Source organism: Pteronotus mesoamericanus, unplaced genomic scaffold (genome assembly GCF_021234165.1).
Source record: "Pteronotus mesoamericanus isolate MK-2021 breed Mesoamerican mustached bat unplaced genomic scaffold, CSHL_Meso_final scaffold_174, whole genome shotgun sequence".
NCBI lineage: Eukaryota > Metazoa > Chordata > Mammalia > Chiroptera > Mormoopidae > Pteronotus > Pteronotus mesoamericanus.
The window spans coordinates 12,390,298-12,411,795 of NW_026555309.1; the positions used below are offsets into that span (position 1 = coordinate 12,390,298).

Here is a 21,498-nt window from a genome sequence, read left to right on the forward strand (position 1 = left end):
GAGTCACATTTTATTTCTTTCAGCTGCAAAATACAGATAATGATGGTCTATGTAATTTAATAATCATGTGCCAACATATTGTTTTTTTTTCTAATCAAGATGAGCCAAGCATTATACCCCACCCCATACCTTTGGAATAATAAGAAAATTCAAGGTTTTCTTTTTTTATCTCTCTTGTGTTTTACAGGTGGCTTGTCTAATATCTTGCATTTTTGTCCTGATTGTCATTTATGCTCTAGGACCTTTGCTTTACTGGCTGCCAATGGTATAGTAGTGCTTTTTCATGATCTACTTTTTAAGTTTACTTTTGATGATAATAACTGTATATTAAAATTTCTTAAGAGTAATTTCAGGATTCATGAATGATCCATATGCTATTGATGTGATATAAGTAATGGTTGAATGGAGGAGAGGTGGAAAAAGGCCACAGTTGATGGAGGGGGAATAGAAGTTTTCTAATTCTTAGGCTCTTGTATAAAAATGGCATAGTGGAATTAGAATTATTCTGTGTTCATTTGGAGGGTGAAACTAGGTAATCTCTGTTATAAGAAATAGACTTTGGAAGAATTTTATTATAACTTGTACTATTAGACAATGCGTTCTAGGCAAGAAAGTAGGGAACAAGATACATCTTGCCACTTTTGACACATTCTTATAAAAAGTGACTCGGAACACTAGAACCTGTGGTTCACCTTGTCTTTCATAAGCCAGAGGCACCAAAGTTAATGCAAGTAAGATTCTGGTTTTCAGAGAACCAGAGACAGCCTCAGTCCTTTCTTGTTCTAATTCTTCATTCATATAGTGAGATTATGTCATTTCTACTAGAGGATTTTTCAATAATCAAATATTTCAAGAGACTTATATCATTAAGGTGAAGCTGGGTAATTGATACTCAAGTCAATTATAAAGAAATACATGATAGAAATGTAAGTATTTAATTTTGCAACAAACAAATTTCAAACAAATGGTGGTTAATAATTATAAAGTTAAAAGGACAATCAGCATTATAACATCCACCCTTATCATTCATTACTTTTCTTTTTCCTTCTTTCTAATTTTTTAGAGTGTCATAATTTTTACCTCATGATCTTCTAGAATTGATATTATATCTTTGAAGTGCAATAATAAGTTAGTTCTAAACAAAATAAATATTACATTATTCTTCTAAATGGTGATTGCTTTTTCCTAATAAGTACTTTAAAAACAAAGAAGTAAAAATGCTCTTGGTTCCTTTAAATTGTGATTAAAATATTATCTTGCTTTTTTCATCAACCTATTTCTTATTTGTAGTGTGTTCTTGCAAGTATTATTGTTGTAGGACTAAAGGGAATGCTCATACAGTTTCGGGATTTAAAAAAATATTGGAATGTGGATAAAATTGATTGGGTAAGTAGAAATTTAACCTAAATTTTTCTTCTTTGGCTTAACCATATGTAACAAAATACATTTTAACACTTTCATTTGCAGAAAGTAGTTTTAGAATTTGAGACTTGTACACTTTACTAACTATCATTAAGTTTTTCAAAATCTTAATAAATGCATTAAAATGTAAAATGTCTTTATAAGAAACAAGACATGGAATTTTATCAAATTTTGATTGCTGTGTTGTTTGAGAACTTTTAAAGAAATGCTAACTAACTTGAGTGGGCCCTAATTTCTGTAATTAATTAATTTTGGCAGTAAATTCATCAAGGAAGTGCACATTAAGAGAAATATGACCATTTGTAACATGTGTGAAAAAATCAGCATTAATTGCTAAGACATGTATGTCACAGTATCATAAGGTAAAAATCTTAATAGTGGCCATTTTCATGCTAAATATAAAAAGTCTCATGAATTGCGTTCTAAATGGGTTACATTGAGGGGATCATTGATAATAGGGTTTTGCCAGGAACAGATTAAATTATACTAAACAATGATAAAGTGTCGCTTCTACTAACAGAAATATTTAACATACTTATTCCAGAGAAATGTGCTTATGCAAGAGAATCCAGAATTCTTTTTCTCTGCAATATGGGTGAAGTATTTCATGAGTACCCACTATTTACCTCTATTATAACATTCGCCATATTGAACTGCAATTATCTGTGTATTCCGCCTCCTTCAGATTCTTTGAGAGACTTTGGGGATTCTTTATGTTGGTGCCTACTTTCATAAAACTCCTCCTATGGCTCAATATTACTGAGCTTCTACCAAAGTATAATGTTGAGGGCCATTGGTAATGCAATTACTTGTGCAGGAAACAGATACGGAAACACTGACTTCCATAGGGCATACTACAACATGTCCTAGAAGCAAAAGTACAAGCTTAGTGCCAGCGGAAAATAGAGGCTGGGGCATTTAATTTGGACTGGGTTAATCTGAAAGTCTCAGAGCAGAGCTGAAATGTGAACTGAGACTTGAATGAACAGTATTTTGTAGGCAAACCAATAGGCCAAAATTAGCCAGGCTATTGGAGGATTGTGACTTTTTAAAGGTGATAGTATGTGAGGTAGCACAAGGAAATAGAGAAATGAGAAGATACAAACTTAATTATCAAGTGCTTTCATAGTCCTATGATAAAGGTTATTTCTAAGGAACACATTAATCTCTTAAAAGGGAGCACATTACCATATCTGAAGGGGAGAGGAATCAGAAGAGGTTCCTTCCAGGAAATTATGGGTCGAATGTACAGTGAGGGTGGGAGTAAAAACAGATGGAGCTGGAAAATTTATGAATGGGTTGGACTGGGAAAGGCTGCTCATGTCCTACAAAGTAGGCTAAGCTTCATCCTAAAGATAGCGAGTCATCACTGAAAAGGGACATAGAGATAAGATTTATGTATTATAAAGATAACATGAGGAAGATGGATCAGACTGAGGAAGTATGCATCAATTGCAGCATTGTTTTAGTAATTCACGCAAACAAATGCGGAAGGCTTGAACCACAACTGAGACCATGAGGTTCAAGAGGAGGAAACAGATTGGAAAAATGTTAAAAATATTACATTAGTTAGCTCTCACCACCAATTCATCATATAAAGTGCAGCATTTTAGAATGACTTCTAAGTTTCCAGTTAGTAACATCACTGGAGAAAGATGATTTCTTGAGTTATAGAATATAGAATATTGTTTAAGTGCATTTAGTTGATACTGTTAGTCTTTTTTTTTTTTTTTTAAATATGGGTTCTCAACCCTGACTTATTTATTTCCATTCATCTCTTTGTTTTCTGCATGTCATCACTCCGTAGCTTTCCAAGAAGACTCATGTGGTTCACATTCCCTGAGCTATTGCCTGGTGAAAATATTTACCAGTTTGGCTTTTTTTTGTACTGGAAGAAAAAGAGTCTTTTTTAGACTCTTTTGCTGAGTCTAAAATGCTTTCTCTCAGGACTTTTTAGATTTGGTACTATCTTCAGGCCTTAAAAGACAAGGCAGATAAATCACATATCAATATGATTTTTATTTTTTTTGTATTTTATGTTTGTTTTTCTAAAGGGATGCAAAATGAGGTTCTTTCTTGCTCATGAAGTTTGGTCATATTATCAGAATATTTCTTTAAGCTGAATACCCATTATTAAATTTCTATCAAAGTGACACATTCTTTTGATCTCAGAATCAAGATTATATACACACTTTTATCTAATATATCTTTTAATATTTTTGCAAATCTACATGTTCTTTTTTCTTAATAAATTATATATTTTTCAAATTTATTTTGCCCTTCATCATCCATGTACATTTTTCCATGATTATTTTGAGTGTGTGTGTGTGTGCACACATGTGCATGTGGTTTCTTTGGACTGTCATTGTGTCTCTGATTATGTATTTCTAGTTGTGACTATCCTATTTTTTTTAGCTTCAAATGATGCTTTTATCTCCATAATGGTTTTATTTCTATTTAATTTCTTCCCAAAATTCTTCCAGTCTCCTTTTTCATCTCCTGTATATTTTTCCTTCTTTGACTCTTCACATCTATTTCTGAGGGTTTTCTCCCTCAAAATTACATTGCCTATTATGTCTAAACCTACTATACTGTCTCTGTTTTATTATTTTTTCTTTATTTCCCCCATTTCTATGAATAAGTCCTTTTCTGATTCCTTTATGATTATAATGTATTTTTAGTGGACTTAGCTCATTGCTGAAAAATAATGTGGGGAGGACAGGAGGGGAAGTGAGGTGGAGCAGCCCACAGCTCTGATTTAGGTACATAATCTGAAGATTTGTTCCTAGTTATAGCAAAGCCTCCCAAATCACAGGCTCTGTGGTGATCTGACATTGCTGTCTCCTCTCAGTTCTTTACTTTGCTATACTTCCATCAACCTCATTTGGTTAGGATGAGAGGTTGTAAATGATGCCAAGGACATTTTATCTTATTGCTGTTCTTTCTGGGGTATCAAATAGATAACATATGAGTACCTTTCCTTCTTTTCTGATGGCCCACCATCACATAAATCCCTTATCAGAAGATTTATATAGATTTTTCAAAACTGTGACTTTCATGGAAAAATCTAGAATTAATTGAACTTTGATGATAAATTTGTTGGCTTCCAGTGACCTCCTTAATATCTTACAAATTTCATAGTATTTGGCAAGTCTAAAACATATTTGTAGTTAGGGGTTATGACCATATTCTTGTTCCACTGAAGCTGGATTTTCTTCTCTAGGTATTCATTTTTTAAAAAACTGTTTTTGGTGGATTTTTAATAGAGGAGAGTGGAGTAAAAGTGCCTTTAATATACCATCTAAATCTGATACTTAAATCTATACCTTAGAAAGGTAATTTTGTCAGTGGTCTGGCAAATGGCTTATAATGCTGATAATAAAAGCAGATAGTTAAGTAGGGGGCTCTCAGAATAGTCTAGAAAGCAAAGTGCAAAATAGAGTAGCATCAGTGATTTGAGGAGAGGCTGAGGCTGCAGATTTTTTAAATTAAAAATTGATAGAATGTGGGAAATGATGGACAAGTAGATGAAAAATGAGAAATAGTAAGATACGATTGCAAGATTTCTTATTGCAGTATCTTGAAGAATACTTGTGTTATAACTGAAAGAGAACAGTGGAGAAAGGGTAGAATCAGTGCCCAAGTTAATGAGTTTGCATTTGGACATGTTAAGGTTGAAAGTATTTGGTAGACAGTTTGAAAAAATGATTTAATAGCTTGCAAATGTAGTCTCCTATATAGAGGTTAATAGTTGCAAATTTGAAGTAGGCAGTGTGGTTTGGACAAAAAGTAAGATTAAAAAGGTGACATGAATATGTAGCAGATGCACAGATGCATTATGATTAAATGTTACATTGAGTTAAGCTTGACAAGGGTCTCCAATAATTGAAGTGGACAGGTATCTTCTAAGTAATAAGGAACTCAACAGTGAGAACCTGTGGGTTACTGGCATATGATCTGGGTGTAGCTTTTGTAATGAAAACATTGCAGAGACTTTTGTGGATATAGGATATTATTCAGATGTCAGAATATGTCTAGATTCCTCAAATAATAAAATAAATCCAAAGTATGGAAGTAAAATTACCAAAGATATGTGTGTTTGTGTGAAAACTGAAAGTTAAATGTTTAAAAAATCAGGTAAGCAGTTATAACATGAAAAATCAGATATTTTTATATCTTTGATTTTTTTACAGTTTAATAATGATTATACTTTAAGTTATAGATCAAAACTCTTTGAGTTAATGAAAAAATAGGGATCCAAAGTAGAGGCCTGACTCAGGGCACAGAACTGAGTTTGAGTAACTGTACAGCGGGGATAAAGGTCAGACCTTCAGGAATTTAACAGTAATGAGTCAGTCATCAAAACAGATAGGCTAAAGAATGGCTCAGGGAGGGGTGAAGTGATTGAGTAGCTGCTATATTGTGCTTTACACTGATGCATTTTCTTTAAGGAGGAAGGGTTTACGCGTTCCCAATTTGAGGTCAGCTTTGGGGTTAGCTTGTGTTTAGGGCCTGTGAGTAAAAAATAGGAAAAGGATCAAGTATAGAACACATAATGAAAAGAATAAGTGCCCAGGAGCTAACCAATTCCTTATGACTGTGACGACCAGCATTTGGGTCTCTATTAAGAATTGTTACGGAATAGTGCTGGCACTTGTTCTAACCAAATTACTGGTCTATGTTATTAATTTCCATTTGATATTTTTTCAAAGTTATAAATGTAGCCCTGGGAAATAACTAAGCATTATAAGCCTGGCTAACAACAAATGATGTTGTGGGAAAGTACGTATGCTTTAAAAATAGAACCAGATGGTATCAAAATTGTTGGTACTCTGAAGAATCCTGGTCTCCAGGCTCTGTGGTTTTTAGAATGGCAGAGCCCGGGGTCCTCAGTTTCCTGTGCCCTATGAAATTATACAGGTTGGCCAGGAGAGCTTGGACTGATAAAGATCCTGCCACACCCAGGCAGATTAAGTCAGCATTAAGGGATGAGTGAGAAACAGAACAATCATGGCAAGTTGAAAATCAAAAACTTGCAACTTTATTTTGTATGTTACAGATAATGTAATATATTAGGAATGAAAAAACATACTGTGCACACGTAAAAGATTCAAATGACTGTCTATTCACCTGAACAGAGGAAAAACATCTCAGTGTCTAACCTATTATATGACCGGCTAAGACTGATGTAATAATAAGTGCTAATTTAATATTGTAATTCAGGTGATGGATCTTAACATGAGAACACTTAATACATATTTTTTCTTTTACTCCAGAATGTTTGCTTCTTTTATCTCAAAATGAATTTTACAGATAAAAATCTGCTTCCAATGGCTTAGCTGTTTGAAATAGGCCATTATTAAGAAACTGCTCAAGCTCAGTGTGGATACACAACAAAAGAAAAGCATTTCAAGTAAAAAACAGAATGCCTTTTAGAAACATTTGTTTCAAATTTATGTGAAAAAACTTATCCCCTGCCCTGAAAAAAACATTTTCCTATTTTCAGATTAGAGATAAATTTCTAATTCTTTCATTTTCATATGAAACTGAATTATATTTTGGGAGATAATTTGAAGTGATGATACAACTATTGGGATAGAAAGATATCAACCCAGAATTGTATGCATAGGTAAAGTGATGCAGCTAATTTCGGGGAAGAGAGAGATTTTGGAGATTTTGTTGGTTTACTATTTGATAAATGCAGGATTTTGTGTGTAGAAAACATAACCTTGTGGATTCCACAGATTGTTTTGCTTTTAAAAATATTTACCAGAAATAAACTTAGAAATGTCAACTATAATGCGATATATTTTTGCAAATTTTAATTTTAGATGTTGGACAAGACTACAATAATTTTGGAATTCCAACTTAAGGAGAAATAGAATTTTATTGCTATCTTTTGAAATATTCCCAAGAACTAAGTTGGCCCTGATGTTTTAGCTTTCACAATTTCAAAAGAAGTGGCCCCTTGCCAATAAAGTAACAACGCTCTTTGGAGTAGTTGATCTAAAAATGGCTTTGGTCATGTTGTTAGATTTCAGTCTTGTGCAGCAATAAACTACATTAGTTCTTTTTATAGCAATCATAGAAAACAGATTGTTGTTGGGAATGACCAAAAAACTGCACACAATTACTTATAATATTATTGCATTCAATGAGAAAACAATGGGAAATTATGGCATGCTTTTAACCATACACATCAACTAACTATTTACAGATCTTAAATAAAGTGTTGGGGATTGAACTAAGTATTGGCAGTATCTAGAAATAAAAGAATGTGCCTTTTCCTTTCCTTCGCTCCTGAGAGTCTGATGGGGCCAAGATTTGCCTGGGCTTCTGTTTATCACATCTTAAGTAATATTTTTTTTTTTACTGAGAAATTTGGTTATTAGAATGTTGTAGAATAAAATTGTGAGGAATTTAGCGCTCATGAGAATGATGAGAATACCAAAGGACCCATATTTTTTTCTTTGTTTCTCTTTCAGGGCATATGGGTCAGTACCTATGTATTTACAATATGTTTTGCTGCCAATGTGGGACTGCTGTTTGGTGTTGTCTGTACCATAGCTATTGTGATTGGCCGCTTCTCAAGGTAAAATCTTATTTAAATGTTCTGTTTACTATGACATAGCAGCAAAGTATATGCTGTTACCAGTTACTTTTATTTCTGTGGATTATTTGGTACTACAATCACATGTTTTATTTCGTATAAGAGAATTGGAGAAAAAAAGGTTTTATCTACATATGGTATATAATAATGTTACTCTTAATTAAGAGAATTATTTTGTTAGCATTATAAAAGAGAGTGTATAAAATCTATTAAAGTAAAAAGAAATAATCCCATTGCCATACACTACATCACAGATATATTTTTAATTAAGTAAAGAGATATAGTATACAATGAGACACAAACCATACAACAATTTAATCATTGAGAAAATTAAAACATCAGCAAATTTAATTTTCAGAAGCCATATCTGTATACTTTTATCTAATTTACTAAAGAAAACATTCTTTTTTTATCTTTCTACTGAACATCTGTGAGCAGTTTTATTTGTTTTCCAATAACAGTTTTATTCACTCTTTACTCTGCCCTTGAAATTCTTGTGAAATAATATATTTTTTCTAATTTTTTTTGGTTACATCTTTTATTTAATAATATTTGATTTAGTTTCAGGTGTACAGAAGAGTGGTTAGACAATTATATACTTTACAAAGTGCTCCCTCCCAATATTTTCAGTACCCACCTGGCACCATACATAGTCATAATATTATTAATTATATTCCCTATATTGTACTTTATATCTCCATGATTCTTTTTTTAACTTATATTGATTATGCTATTACAGTTATCCCAGTTTTCACCGCTTTTCCCACCTTCACCCGGCACCCCTACTCCCTCAGGCAATCCCCACACCTTTGTTCATGTCCATGGGTCATGCGTATAAGTTCTTTGGCTACTCCATTTCTTATACTGCACTGTACATCCCCATGGCTATTCTGTAACTACTAATTTGTACTTCCTAATCCCCTCAACTCTTCACCTATCCCCCCAAACCATCCTGCCATTTCACAATCATCAAAACACTCTATATCCACAATTCTGTCTCTGTTCCTGTTTGCCTAGTTTGTTTTTTAGGTTGCATTGTTATACACTTATTGCCATTTTATTGTTCATAGTTTTGATCTTCTTTTTATTAAATAAGTCCCTTTAACAGTTCATATAATGGTTTGGTGATGATGAACTTCTTTAGTATTTTTTTTTCTGAAAAGCTCCTTATCTGCCCTTCGATCTAAATGATAGCTTTGCTGGGTAGAGCAATCTTGGCTGTATGTTTCCACTTTTCATGACTTTGAATATTTCTTGCCAGTTCCATCTAGCTTGCAAAGTTTCTTTTGAGAAATCAGCTTACAGTTTAATGGGAATTCTCCTGTAGGTAAACTAACTGCTTTTCTCTTGTTGCTTTTAAGATTCTCTCTTTATCTGTAACCTTTGGCATTTTAATTATGATGCATCTTGGAGTGGGCCTCTTCGCATCCATCTTGTGTGGGACTCTCTGTGCTTCCTGGACTTTCATGTTTATTTCCTTCACCAAATTAGGAAAGTTTTCTTTCACTATTATTTCAAAGAGATTTCTAATTTCTTACTCTTTTTCTTCTCCCTGTGGCACTATTCTGATGCGAATGTTGGAACAGTTGAAGTTGTCCCAGAGGCTCCTTACACTATCCTCACTATCCTCTTCTTTTTGGATTCTTTTTTCTTCTTGTTCTGATTGGTTGTTTTTTGCTTCCTTATGTTCCATATCATTTACTTGATTCTCAGATTCATCCACTTTATTGTTGTTTCACTATAAATTATTCTTTATTCAGTTACTGTATCCTTCATTTCTGAATGGATCTTTTTTATGCTGTTGACATCCACACCAATTTCCTTGAGCCTCCTTTTAACCAGTGTTTTGAACTCAGTATCTGATAAATTGCTTATTTCCATTTGTTTAGTTTTTTTCTGGAGTTGTGATCTGTTCTTTCATTTTTGCCATGTTTCTTTGCCTCCTCATTTTGGCAGCTTCTCTGTGTTTGTTTCTGTATATTAGGTAGAGTTGCTATGACTCCATGTCTTGGTAGTATGGCCTACTGTAGTAGGCATCTTATAGGGTCCGGTAGCACAGCCTGCCCTACCACCCAAGCTGGGTACTTGAGGTGTGCCCTCAGTACTCACTTCTCTTATAGTTGAGACTTGATTGCTGTTGGCAGGTCAATGGGAAAGATTTACCCAGGCCAGTCAGCTACAAGGACTGACTTTGACCACTGACAACCAATCTTTGTTCTCCATGGAGGATCAGCTATGCAGGGGCAGAGTGGTGGTGCTCCGAGGTGGTCTGTAGCTATCCAGTGGGTGGACAGGTGCTGGGGTTTCCCAGGTGGTGCAGGTAAAAATTAGCCCCCAACTATGTTCCGCCTGGAGCCACCCTGCATGAGCTACAAAGCAATATGCAGATGGTTGCTACTTGTGTTGGGCTTGGAGGTTCCTAAGCAAAGCCAAGCTGTGAACCTAAATGGCTATGACTAGCTGGGCCTGGGGCCACTTAGCTAGAATTATGAGGGCTAGGGGCTCACTGAAGCCAGCTGGTGCTTATTTGAGAGGATTTAGGAAGTTATGACACTTGAGCCAAGACAAGTGATTCATATGGAAAAGTTGCTGTTTACAGTTTGGGTGGTCCCATAAGTTGGGTGGTGTGGAGCTGCAGGGGATCTCCAGGGTGGGGCAAACAGTGTTAGCCAGGTTATTGAAGTCTCGGATACGGCACCCACCTGCCAGCTCTGTGGCTATGGTCGGAAGATTCATAAAAGAAACCATGACCTCTTCCCGCCTTTCTTTCTGAGAGAAAGCTCTCCCCCAGCTCTCACCTTGATGCCAGATACTTCAGTTCCTCCCTGTATGCCACTGGTGCTTTTCAAGCTGCTATCTTGGTGCTGGAGCTCAGAGGGAGTGAGTCTGAGCAAGTCCATGTGCAGATTCTTTAAGACTGCTTGGGAATCCAAGTTTTTCCACTGACTTAATCCTCACTAGTTTTTGCAGCCAGAAGTTATGGGGACTTACTTCTCTTTCTGGCATTGGAACCCTGGGCTGGGGAGCCTAGTGTGGAGCTGGAACTCCTCACTCCTGAGATATCCCTGCATGATTTTTATCCACCACACGTGGACCAGCCCATTCAACATTTTCGCATCTCTGCCCCTCCTATCAGTCTGGATGGATATAGTTTCTTTAATTCTGTAGATGTCAGACTTCCATTCAACTCAATTTCTGATGGTTCTATGGGATTGCTTTTCTATAGTTTAGTTGTAATTTTGATATGGTTGTACAAGGAGGCGAGTCATATTTACCTATACCTCCATCTTGACTGGAAGTCCCCATGATTCTTTTTTACTCACAATCTGTCCTTTTTAATCCCTTCACCTTTTTCAGTCAGTCCCCTAGCCTTCCTTCTGGCAACCATTAGTCTGTTCTTTGTATATCACTGCTTATATAATTATGAGCCTGTTTCTTTTTTTTGCTTGCTTATTTTGTTCTTTAGATTACACATGTAAGTGAATAATACAGTGCTTGTCTTTCTTACTGATGTATTTAACTCAGCAGAATACCCTCTAGTGAACATTCTTGTATTGTTCTTGATCTTAAAGAGAATGCTTTTAGTTGTACTCCAATAAGTGTAATGGTAGCTGTGGTGTGCCTTATATGGCCTTCATTATGTTGAGGCATGTTCCCTCTAATCCCACTATGCTGAGAATTTTCATATGTGGGTGTTGGATTTTGCAAATGCTTTTTTCTGCATCTGTTGATATGACCATGATTTTTATCCTTCATTTTTTTAAATGTAGCCTATCACATTGATTTGTGAATCTTGAACCATCCTGGCATTCAGAAAATAAATCACACTTGAACATAGTATATAATCTTTTTAATGCTTTGCTGAATTCAGTTTGCTAATGCTTTTGTTGAAGAGTTTTTGTATCTATGTTTATCAGGCATATTGGCATATATTTTACTTTCTTTGTAGTGTCTTTATCTGATTTTGGAATTAGGATAATGCTGACCTCATAGATGACTTCAGTAGTTTCCCCTAAGTAGAGATGTGATCTGGTCGCAGCCTGGGAGAAGAATCCAGCACAGGAACAATGGCAGCTGTCCCTGTAGCTCTTTCCCCAGAGACAAACCACTCAGCCTTTTCTAGTACAACTCCAGTCCACTGTGAGTTGCCCCTCCTCTGCTGGAGCCCAGAGTGAGTGGCTGAAAAGATTTTTTGTACTGGCCTTTAATAGGGTGCCTGGTTTTCTAGAGGACTCTCATCTCTCCCTGTTGATTTCCGCAGCCAGGTGTTATGTGGCTTTTTCTTCCTGGTTCTGGTGCTCTGGGCTGGGGATTTCGGCATTAGGTTAACACATGACACTCCTAAGGAGGAGCCTTTATAGCTGCGATATCCCTGTGGATTCTCAACCACCACATGTGGTGTGGGACCACTCTTTTCACATCTCCTCCCTCTACCCACCAGTCTCGATGTGGCTTCTGCAAATCCTTGGGTATAATTCTTCTGTTCACCTAGTCTTCAGTTGGTTATTCAGGTTGACTCTTTCTATAATTGATTGGTAACTCCAGTTTGGTCTTAGGAGGAGGTGAGTGTGATTTTCACCTACTCCATCTTCATCTTGGAACCCTGAAATAATATATTCTTTTTATTAATTGTATTTATTTACTTTTAGAGAGAGGAAAGGAGGAAGATAAGGAGAGAAACATCAGTGTGTGAGAGAAATATTGATCAATTGGTTACCCCGCACACATCCCCAACTGGTGACATGGCCTGCAGTCCAGGCATGTGCCCTGACTGGGAACAAAACCAGCAACATTTAGGTTTACAGTACAATGCCCAACCCACTGAGCCATGCCAGTCAGGGATGAAATAATATATGCTTGAATATTTTTAGGTTATATCTCTACAAATTTTATCTTTATAGACTGCATCTATGTAGATTCATCATTGTCTGGTCCTATCTTGCTGTTGATTGCCTCTTTCTTCCTTCTAAAATAAGATTTTTCTCAAATTCTATATACTCTTTAACCTTTCTTACAATTCTTATTTGTCAATTCACCTCTTGTAGCTTGGATACACGGTAGCTAGGAGCCCAGATTAGGTAAATTGCATTTATAAATAACTACTTAGATGTCTCTGTTGTTACCCTTTACTCCTGGTGATCCCAGAGATATACAAATTTATCACTGTTTTCTTAACAAATGTGATACGGGATCTAAACCATTTTAGATATGTTCCTATTGTTAAGACATCATTATTACTTCTTCCTGGTTAATGCAGTAATTATAAAATCATATTTTATTTTCCACTTGTCTTAATTCTAGAGCAAAGACACTGAGTATAAAAAACATGAAAGAAATGGAATTTAAAGTGAAGACAGAAATGGATGGCGTAAGTTTAGTTTCCTTCTCCTTGGTGCAATTATTACCAACTTTTGTGATTCTGAAATCTTAAAGGTAATTTAAGATTTTAGAAGCAGATAAATTATGACATTTAAAAGATTATAAATGTATTTATAATTAGTTTTAGCTTTTCATTGTATATATGTGGCATATATAAGTATATATATATACGCACACAGGGTCTGACAGAAATAAGGCTTGAGTGTGGTTGGTAATGATATGGATGTAATAATTTATAGTTTTAATTTGAACATTTCACCTCAAATGTCATATGGTGTGCTTGAGTGTGATATGTTATAGAATTACATGTTTATGATTTTGTAATAAAAGATTTTGTAATAAAAAGGGACATTATTTGTGCTAGACCCTGTATGTATGTGTGTGTATGTGCATATGCACACACACATATACACATGGCAGTTGACATACAACAAATCAATAGAACAAAACTTATATTAGCATTCAGATAAGACAGTAACACAGTTCATAGAACTACAATCCACATTATAGTCCAGAATCATAGTCCAGATTAATTCAGGCATTTGGAAACTTCTTTTTCATCACTAAGTTCTGTAAAAGAGCCAAACTAAACTAAAGACTATTCCAAAGTATATGATGAAGGAATGAAGAAAGATAGGGAATAGAAAAAGGAATAAGGCAAAGTCAGATCATTTTTTTTTTTTTTTTGGTACACATGGAGACTGTATTATTAGGAGATTCAATTCTATTGGTTATGGAATGACAATGGAACCAGTTTCTTGCACACTGCATACCTTTCCCTTTTAAGAAAACAACTTACTTGTCTTGCCCTGTTCAGTATTACCAGGCCAGTTGTGTCTGTGTTCTCATTTTTTATTCCAAGGGACAGATGGCCAAAACAAGTTTAAAGTAAGAAAAAAATATTGCCTTGGATGGATTTTTTTGCCAACTGCCCTCACTTTGAACTTGTTTTGTAAATGTTTGGCTAACGGTTTTCTTTATTTTTTACATTTCCTCGTTCCAGTACCTCATGATTACCCTCAGAACAGAGAACTGGCCTTCCACCAGCAGGACCAGTGTCAGGGCATTTCTGAGTAGACCCAGACTAAGAAGTAGCACCAACAGTCCTTCTAGGACACCAGAAGCTTGTTTGAATACGTGTGAAAAGATTCGCTTCACAGAGAGTTACTTCCACCAGTGTTGCCTTTCTTACCTTTCCTCTTCGTTTAAATTTTCTTTCTTTAAATTTTATGTGGCAATCTAGTGCTTTTTCGAAGTCCCAGACTGACTCTTGGTGCCCCAAATTCCTTTATGTATCTACCCCACGCATACAGCTATATATCAGTACATTAGCCTTGGCATTCTTAGCTTTGAAACAGAATTGGAGTTTGATCATTTTTCACCTTAGAGGTCACTGGTTAATAAATTCTTTAAAATTTTTACCTTCTCAGACTAAATACCTGGGGAAGTGAACGAAGGTGTTTGTAGGAAGATGACAATTTTTTCATGTCTTTAAACTTCAGTTGGTTACAGTCCAGTTGCACACCTGAGTAACAACTGTCACACAAAAATCTTAATTTTATTAGAATATTATATCTCACTAGTTATTTAATGTTTAAATAAAAAATAAGAGAGAATCAACCTAAGAGAGTGTGATTTAAATACGAATGGTTGGGTCAAACTTAAATTTAGCTTGGTGGCAATCTGTCGTTCCTCTCTTCCATACATGCATTCTTGCACACCTTTTTCATATGCAACAGTCATTCTCAATTTGGGATAGTTCTTCCCACTTGATGAATTCAACTCCATCGAGAATTTATTTTCTGGTGCAATTTGAATCTTTTTCTTTAATAAATACGTATCTTTTTTAAAATTATAGTTTATTGATTATGCTATTACAGTTGTCCCAACGTTTCCCTTTGCCCCACCCCACCCAGCACCCCCCACTCCCTCAGGCAATCCCTTCACCACTGTTCATGGCCATGTGTCATGCATATAAGTTCCTTGGCTACTCCATTTCCTATACTGTATTTTACATCCCCACGGCTCTTCTGTAAAAAAAATGTAATATTAACAGAAAACAATGTATTGGCACAATCATAGTATGATTAGTGGGTAGATATAAGATGGGGAACTTTGTAATAACTAAATATGACAGGCCCAAGAATTGTGGGTTTTTGTTTTTTTTTTGGTTTGTAAGAGATTTACTCTTGATTAGAAATTGGTTTGGTAATTTAAGGCTTTTTATTTTCTTGAGCTATTTGTAGCAAATCTCTTCACTTTCTACTGTGTAATCAGTTGGGTAGCTATAGGAACTTCATGAGATAATCTAGTTTAAATAATTACCTAATTTTAAATATGAGAAAACTGAGAAAGTTTCAATGAATAGTCTAGATTCACATACTTAATATTTCTTTGATCTTTTTTTCCTCTGCTTGGATGCTGCACTGTTTTCTGTGTCTCTTTTATGTAAATACTAAAGCCTGAAAGAGTAATGCTTTGCGTAGTTGGTTTGGAGTTGTCATATCATAGAACATACCCTCCTCTCAATTGCTAGGTCAGACTCCTGCCCGAAAGATCACAGTTTCAGTTGCATACCATCAATTGCTGCCAGGGAGACCTGGGCAAATGGCCAAAGTAGATACTTTTCAAATTGAAACTTTTCCTTCTCTCTTTTGTGTGCCTTACCTACATCCTGGCAATGCAGGGCCAAGGCCAGCCCAAAGTGAAATGAAATTCCTGAAACAACTGCAAGGTTTCTTTCTCTCATTAGGCCTATCACACTTGTAAAGTAAAACACCAGCCAAGGGAAAACTATGTCATCGTGAAGTTAATGATTGCCAGTTTGAACCCTTAGGACATCCTTTTGTTTTTTTTAAATATTCATGGTTAATTAAATAAATTTTTAAATTTTATTTTGAGTGGGAGAGGTAGTTTTGGAAGGATAAAATTTCCCTGTACTCTTTGGGTATTCTTGGCTATTGCATCCCCAAAACCTAGTAAGTTCATATAAGAGCCACTTTCTGAAAAACTTTAGACTTATCTCATGGTTGTTAATGTTTCTTAGTGAAGAGAAAGTACATATTTTCCCTAAGAACATGATAGTGTATTAAGTTCTCCAAATATATTTTAGTAATAAAAATGTTAGCTAAGAGATTGCTTCCATGACTGAACAACATTTGGACTTGTAAGATTGAGATTTATTGGATAGAGTTATCCTTTTTTATTTTATTCAGTTCTCTGAATCTAATATTTTTCTCCTCCTGAAGGAAACCCTGCAACAGGCAAAAATTATCTCAATAAACAAACCACTTGTTTTTCTGAATGCAAAGAAGTTTTATGCTGATCTAATGAATGCAATGCAAAAGGAAAATGCCAGCAATCAGCCACTTGATGATATGAGCAAGGTAGGACCAACACTTTCATGATTACGATGTCATGATACAGGTAACCCTATATCATGATACTAAAATATATCAATTAATTAAAGTTCATGCTTCATTCAGTTTCCTTAGTTTTACCTAATGTCCTCTTTCTGTTTCCGGATTCCATCTAGAATATCACATCACATTTAGTTGTCTTTTCTTAGGTTCCTCTTTGCTGCGACTGTTTCTCAGACTTACTTTTTTTGATGACTTTGACAGTTTTGAGTAGGTCTGGTTAGGTATTTTGTAAAATTTCCCTCTATTGGATTTATCTGGTGTTCTTCTCACTGTAAGACTGGGGATATAAATTTTAGAAGGAAAATTAGGCATGTGAAGTGTCATTTTCATCACATTATATCAAGGGTACATACTACCAACATGATTTATCACTGTTGATATTGACTCACTTTGTCACCTGGATAAGGTAGCATTTGTCAGGCTTCTTCACTGTGCAGTTATACACTACTTCCCCCTTTCCCTACTGTACCCTTTGGAAGCAAGTCTCTTAAGTGCAGCCTGTACTTCAAGAGTGTGCAGTCATTTCGCACCTCCTTATGGTTGGAGTATTTACATAAATTATTCAGAATTCTTCAGCATGGAAGGTTTCAGACCAGCACTTTTAAAACTAGTAAAAGGAAACTCACATTTGTTGACTCTCTTTCAGGAAGTAGTCCCTTTTTGGGGTAACTTAATCATCACCAGCCCCATGATGTAAAATAACCTAGTGGGAATTACTTGGTAACTGTCAGAACCACGCTTAAAATATATAATCTGCACCATCAGGTATGTAGAAAGGAAAGTAGTTGTATGTTCTGTAGTCAGCCTCCAAGATGAAAATTGATTTCAAATAGTGTGACTGAGCAGTTTGGAGCATGAGGCTTGCAAAGTAAATGTATGATCTCAGGTGTTAATCCAGGTTCTTACTAGCTTTGTGACTTTGGTCAAGTTATTTAACCTTTCCAAAATTTAGAAATTTTTAAATTTTCTTCAAAAATGAGATTTGTACCTTCATAGAATTGTTCTGAGGATTAAATGATTAATGTGAATTCCTCAGAATACAGTAAATACTGCAGAAATCAATTGTCATAATTAACAATAATAATAATTAACAATAATACTTTTTTTTGAGAAATGGGTAGCATACTCCATTCAATTTTAAGAAGTTCAATTTTAAGAAGTTTATAGGATATGGAGTCATTTTTATTCTTCAGCATTTCCATAAATCAGGAATGTTTCTCAGACATTTTCATGGATCTTCAGATAAACAGTTAACTTTTGTAGTGATTCTCTATCAAAGAATGCTGTGTTAATCAAGTTAATTTCTGATTGGATATGCTATGTGAAAACACATGAAAAATTTTAATTCTTGATCAAAAATCAAAACAGTTGTGCATAAAATATTTTAAAGGAGATAGTCTGACTTGATAACATACTGTCTTACTGAGAAAATTTATACTTAGAGCTAATGACCATTTTATTCTTTCAGCTTGTTATATTTACCATTCTGAAAAAATAGGCTGTGGAAAATAATTATTGGAGAGTAGTTATTTTTGTTATCTAAGGAGAAAAGAATGTGCTTCTTTTCAGGGACAGAGATGAATTTTTATAATGTTATGATTCTTTATATTTCTTTTTATTTCAGTGTGAACAAAATACATTGCTCAGTTCTCAATCTAATGGCAATTGCAATGGTGAGTCAGTTTTTTTTTTTTTAAATAAAGTGTTCTGACTTGAACATATACCAGAGAAGGATATCTTCTCCTTCTTCTCTGCCTCCTTCCTCTGTCCTTTTTCTCTCTTCCTGACTTTTCTCCTCCCTCTACTCCCTCCCTCTCCTTCCTCCCATTTTTTCCTCCTGTCCGTCTCCGTCTCGTCTCCTCCCTTCCCTGCTCTCGGTCCTTCTTTTCTCCCCTCCTCCCTCTTCTCTTCTCTTTTTTCTCTTTTTCTTCTTTATCTCCCTCCTCCTACTCTTGCCTCCTGCTCTCTTTTAGAAGTAAATCTATGTAAAGATGTACAAACCTACACAGGATGAAGATATAAAACTCAAGGCATTAAAAATAGTCAAAACACTTAAATATATGGTATTTATAAATAAAGGAAGGGGAATATCCATTGTTTAGTATACACAATATAAAAAATATATCAGTTCTTAAATGAATTTATAGGTATAAATTTAATCCCAATAAAATATTTTAATGGCAATTGATAAGCTCATTCTAAATTGTTAATAGAAACTCAAATGGCCAAGAATAGGCAAGAGTCTTAAAATATATGAACAAGAGGGACAATGTGCTTTCTTAGTGGTCAGGATGTGTTATGAAGTTCTAATAATCAGTGCAGTATGGTATTGGTTCATAGATAAATGAACAGATCAACAGGAGAGTAGAACTCAAAGGGGCAAAAAGACAAACAAACAAACTTCCTCACATACATTGGTGTTGATTTGTGACGAAAGTGGCACTGCACAGCAATGGGAAAAAGACAGAGTTGCTAGTACACAATGATGAGACAATCACGCACCCATAATAAATGAAATTACACCTTTCTCTCATACTGTACACCCAAATTAATACCAAGAGAAACAAAGGCCTAAGAGTGGTAGACAGAAATTTAAATTTAGAAGAGAATATATACAAAAACTGTAAAGCATTAAGCATAAAGGCAATGGTCACTAAACTTCGCTAGATTATTTATCAAGAGCACCAAATAAAGCATGAAAGGTAAGCCAGAGTAAAAGAAGATAGATATAACAAAAAAGAATTGCACTCCCCAACAAACCAACAGGTAAAAAGTAGGTGGTCCAATAGAAAAGTAGGCAAAAGGCATGAACAAGCTTTTCTCAAAAGGAGACACTTTCAGTTTTTCTAATAAATATATGAGAATATGCTTCACAATTATTATTCATAATTATTGGAGAAATCTAAATCAAATGCACAATAAATAACACTATATATAACTGGTAAAATCTGACAACATTAAGGGTTGGTGGAGATAGAGGGCAGCAAGAAAACTCTAAATGCTGATAGGAGCGTAAACTGGTACAACCACCTTGGGGAGGAGTTTGGCGATATCATGAAAAGTTGAAGACACACATACCACATGGCCAGCAATTCCACTTCTAGTTATACATTCTAAATAAATGAGAGCTTATGTGCAGCAAGTTACTCAAATAAGACTGTTCACACAGTGCTGTTTGTAACTATCCAAATCTGAAAAGAGCTCTCAGTTCACACAAAAATTAGAAGGTATATATCAACTGCATATATTTATATACTTGAGTTTTTATTTGATATATTTATTATATGGTATAGATATAAAAATGAAAATTGGATAAATCTTATAAACATGATTGGGGAAAAAAACAAGGCAAGAGAAAATATTTTAAAATTCCAATTCCATTTATACAAACTTAAAAAAATGAAAAAGCTGAGCTATATTAACTTTTTTCACTCCTAAAGACAATAAAAAAGGAATCTTTTAATATATGTACCTAGAAATATATAAAGATTGTTCATAGTAACTTTTAAAAATAATTTTCCCAAATCTGGAAACAACTAAAGTATCTAATAACAGTATAAGAATGTATAGAATGTTGGTATGAGAACAAAATACACACTATAATATTTATTACATTACTGTATATATTTTAAACAAATATATGACATGGGATAAAACAATAAAATAAATATTGTATAAGTACATGAATCATTTGCATGACCCTTATCAACATGGGTGTGCTCAGACGTTAGCTTCTCTGGTCTTTTCTGACTTCCTATGGCAAATTTTCTGTTTCTTGCCTTGTGCTATAAAATAATGCTTATATAATACTGTAAGCATTATGTAATATCTAGAAGGTATTCAGCCATGTAATATAAAAATAGAGACATTTATTGAATAAGATACAAGATAAAAGAAACATTGTCCATAGACCATGATGCCTCAGTCCCCTTCAAAGTAGGCACCTTGGGAACTCACACAGTTCTCCCAATCACTGTCAGGTACCCGACGTATTTTCCTGAATCTCATCAACAATCTGAAATCTCTTCTCTTTCAAAGGTGATTTTAGTTTTGGGAAAAACTGCAAGTCTCAAGGCACCAAATATGAGCTATAGGGGGGCTGAGTCACCTGGGAGATTTGATGTTTTGCCAAAAACTCTGCATGAGACGTGATGCATGAGTAGGCACATTGTCCATGAAGCTACCCATCACCAGTTGCCCGTAGCTGTGGCCTTCTGAATCATTGGAATAGTTTTGGTGGAGTCATGTTCAAGCTTAATGCAAAATTTGATGCAGATTGGTTGCTCTACCCATTCAGTCATTTTGAATGTGACAGCCACAGAGTACACGTGCTCACTCAATGGCGTCTACCTTCCCCACGGAATAGCACACTGAAGTCATCACTGTTGATGCATGCTCATTCCAGTCCACCCTCCTTGGCTGCCAGGTTACAATGACATTGCAAACTGTTCTTGTTATATTAACAATGGTTGGACTTTTTCTGGACAAACTATTATATATTATATATAGTATGTATGTGTATACTATATGTAACATAGTACTTATTTAATGTTTTCTTGAGTGTTACACATTTTTTAGAGCATTTTTTACCTCTGCATTTCTAGACCAGGCCCACTTTGCACAAGAAGAGTAGCTGATGGGCACGGTCACTTTGCTGTATTCTTA

General features: G+C 35.0%; 1 protein-coding gene across 1 annotated transcript in view; it reads left to right on the forward strand.

Moving 5' to 3' along the window:
• SLC26A7 (solute carrier family 26 member 7) overlaps positions 1–21,498 on the forward strand; it is a 77,298-nt gene that overhangs the window by 39,397 nt on the left and 16,403 nt on the right. Inside the window, exons 10-15 of the mRNA XM_054590052.1 lie at positions 188–265; positions 1,291–1,386; positions 7,908–8,014; positions 13,334–13,400; positions 16,660–16,797; positions 18,458–18,506. Coding sequence (XP_054446027.1) covers positions 188–265; positions 1,291–1,386; positions 7,908–8,014; positions 13,334–13,400; positions 16,660–16,797; positions 18,458–18,506 — 535 coding nt within the window. The remainder of the gene's footprint in view (positions 1–187; positions 266–1,290; positions 1,387–7,907; positions 8,015–13,333; positions 13,401–16,659; positions 16,798–18,457; positions 18,507–21,498) is intronic.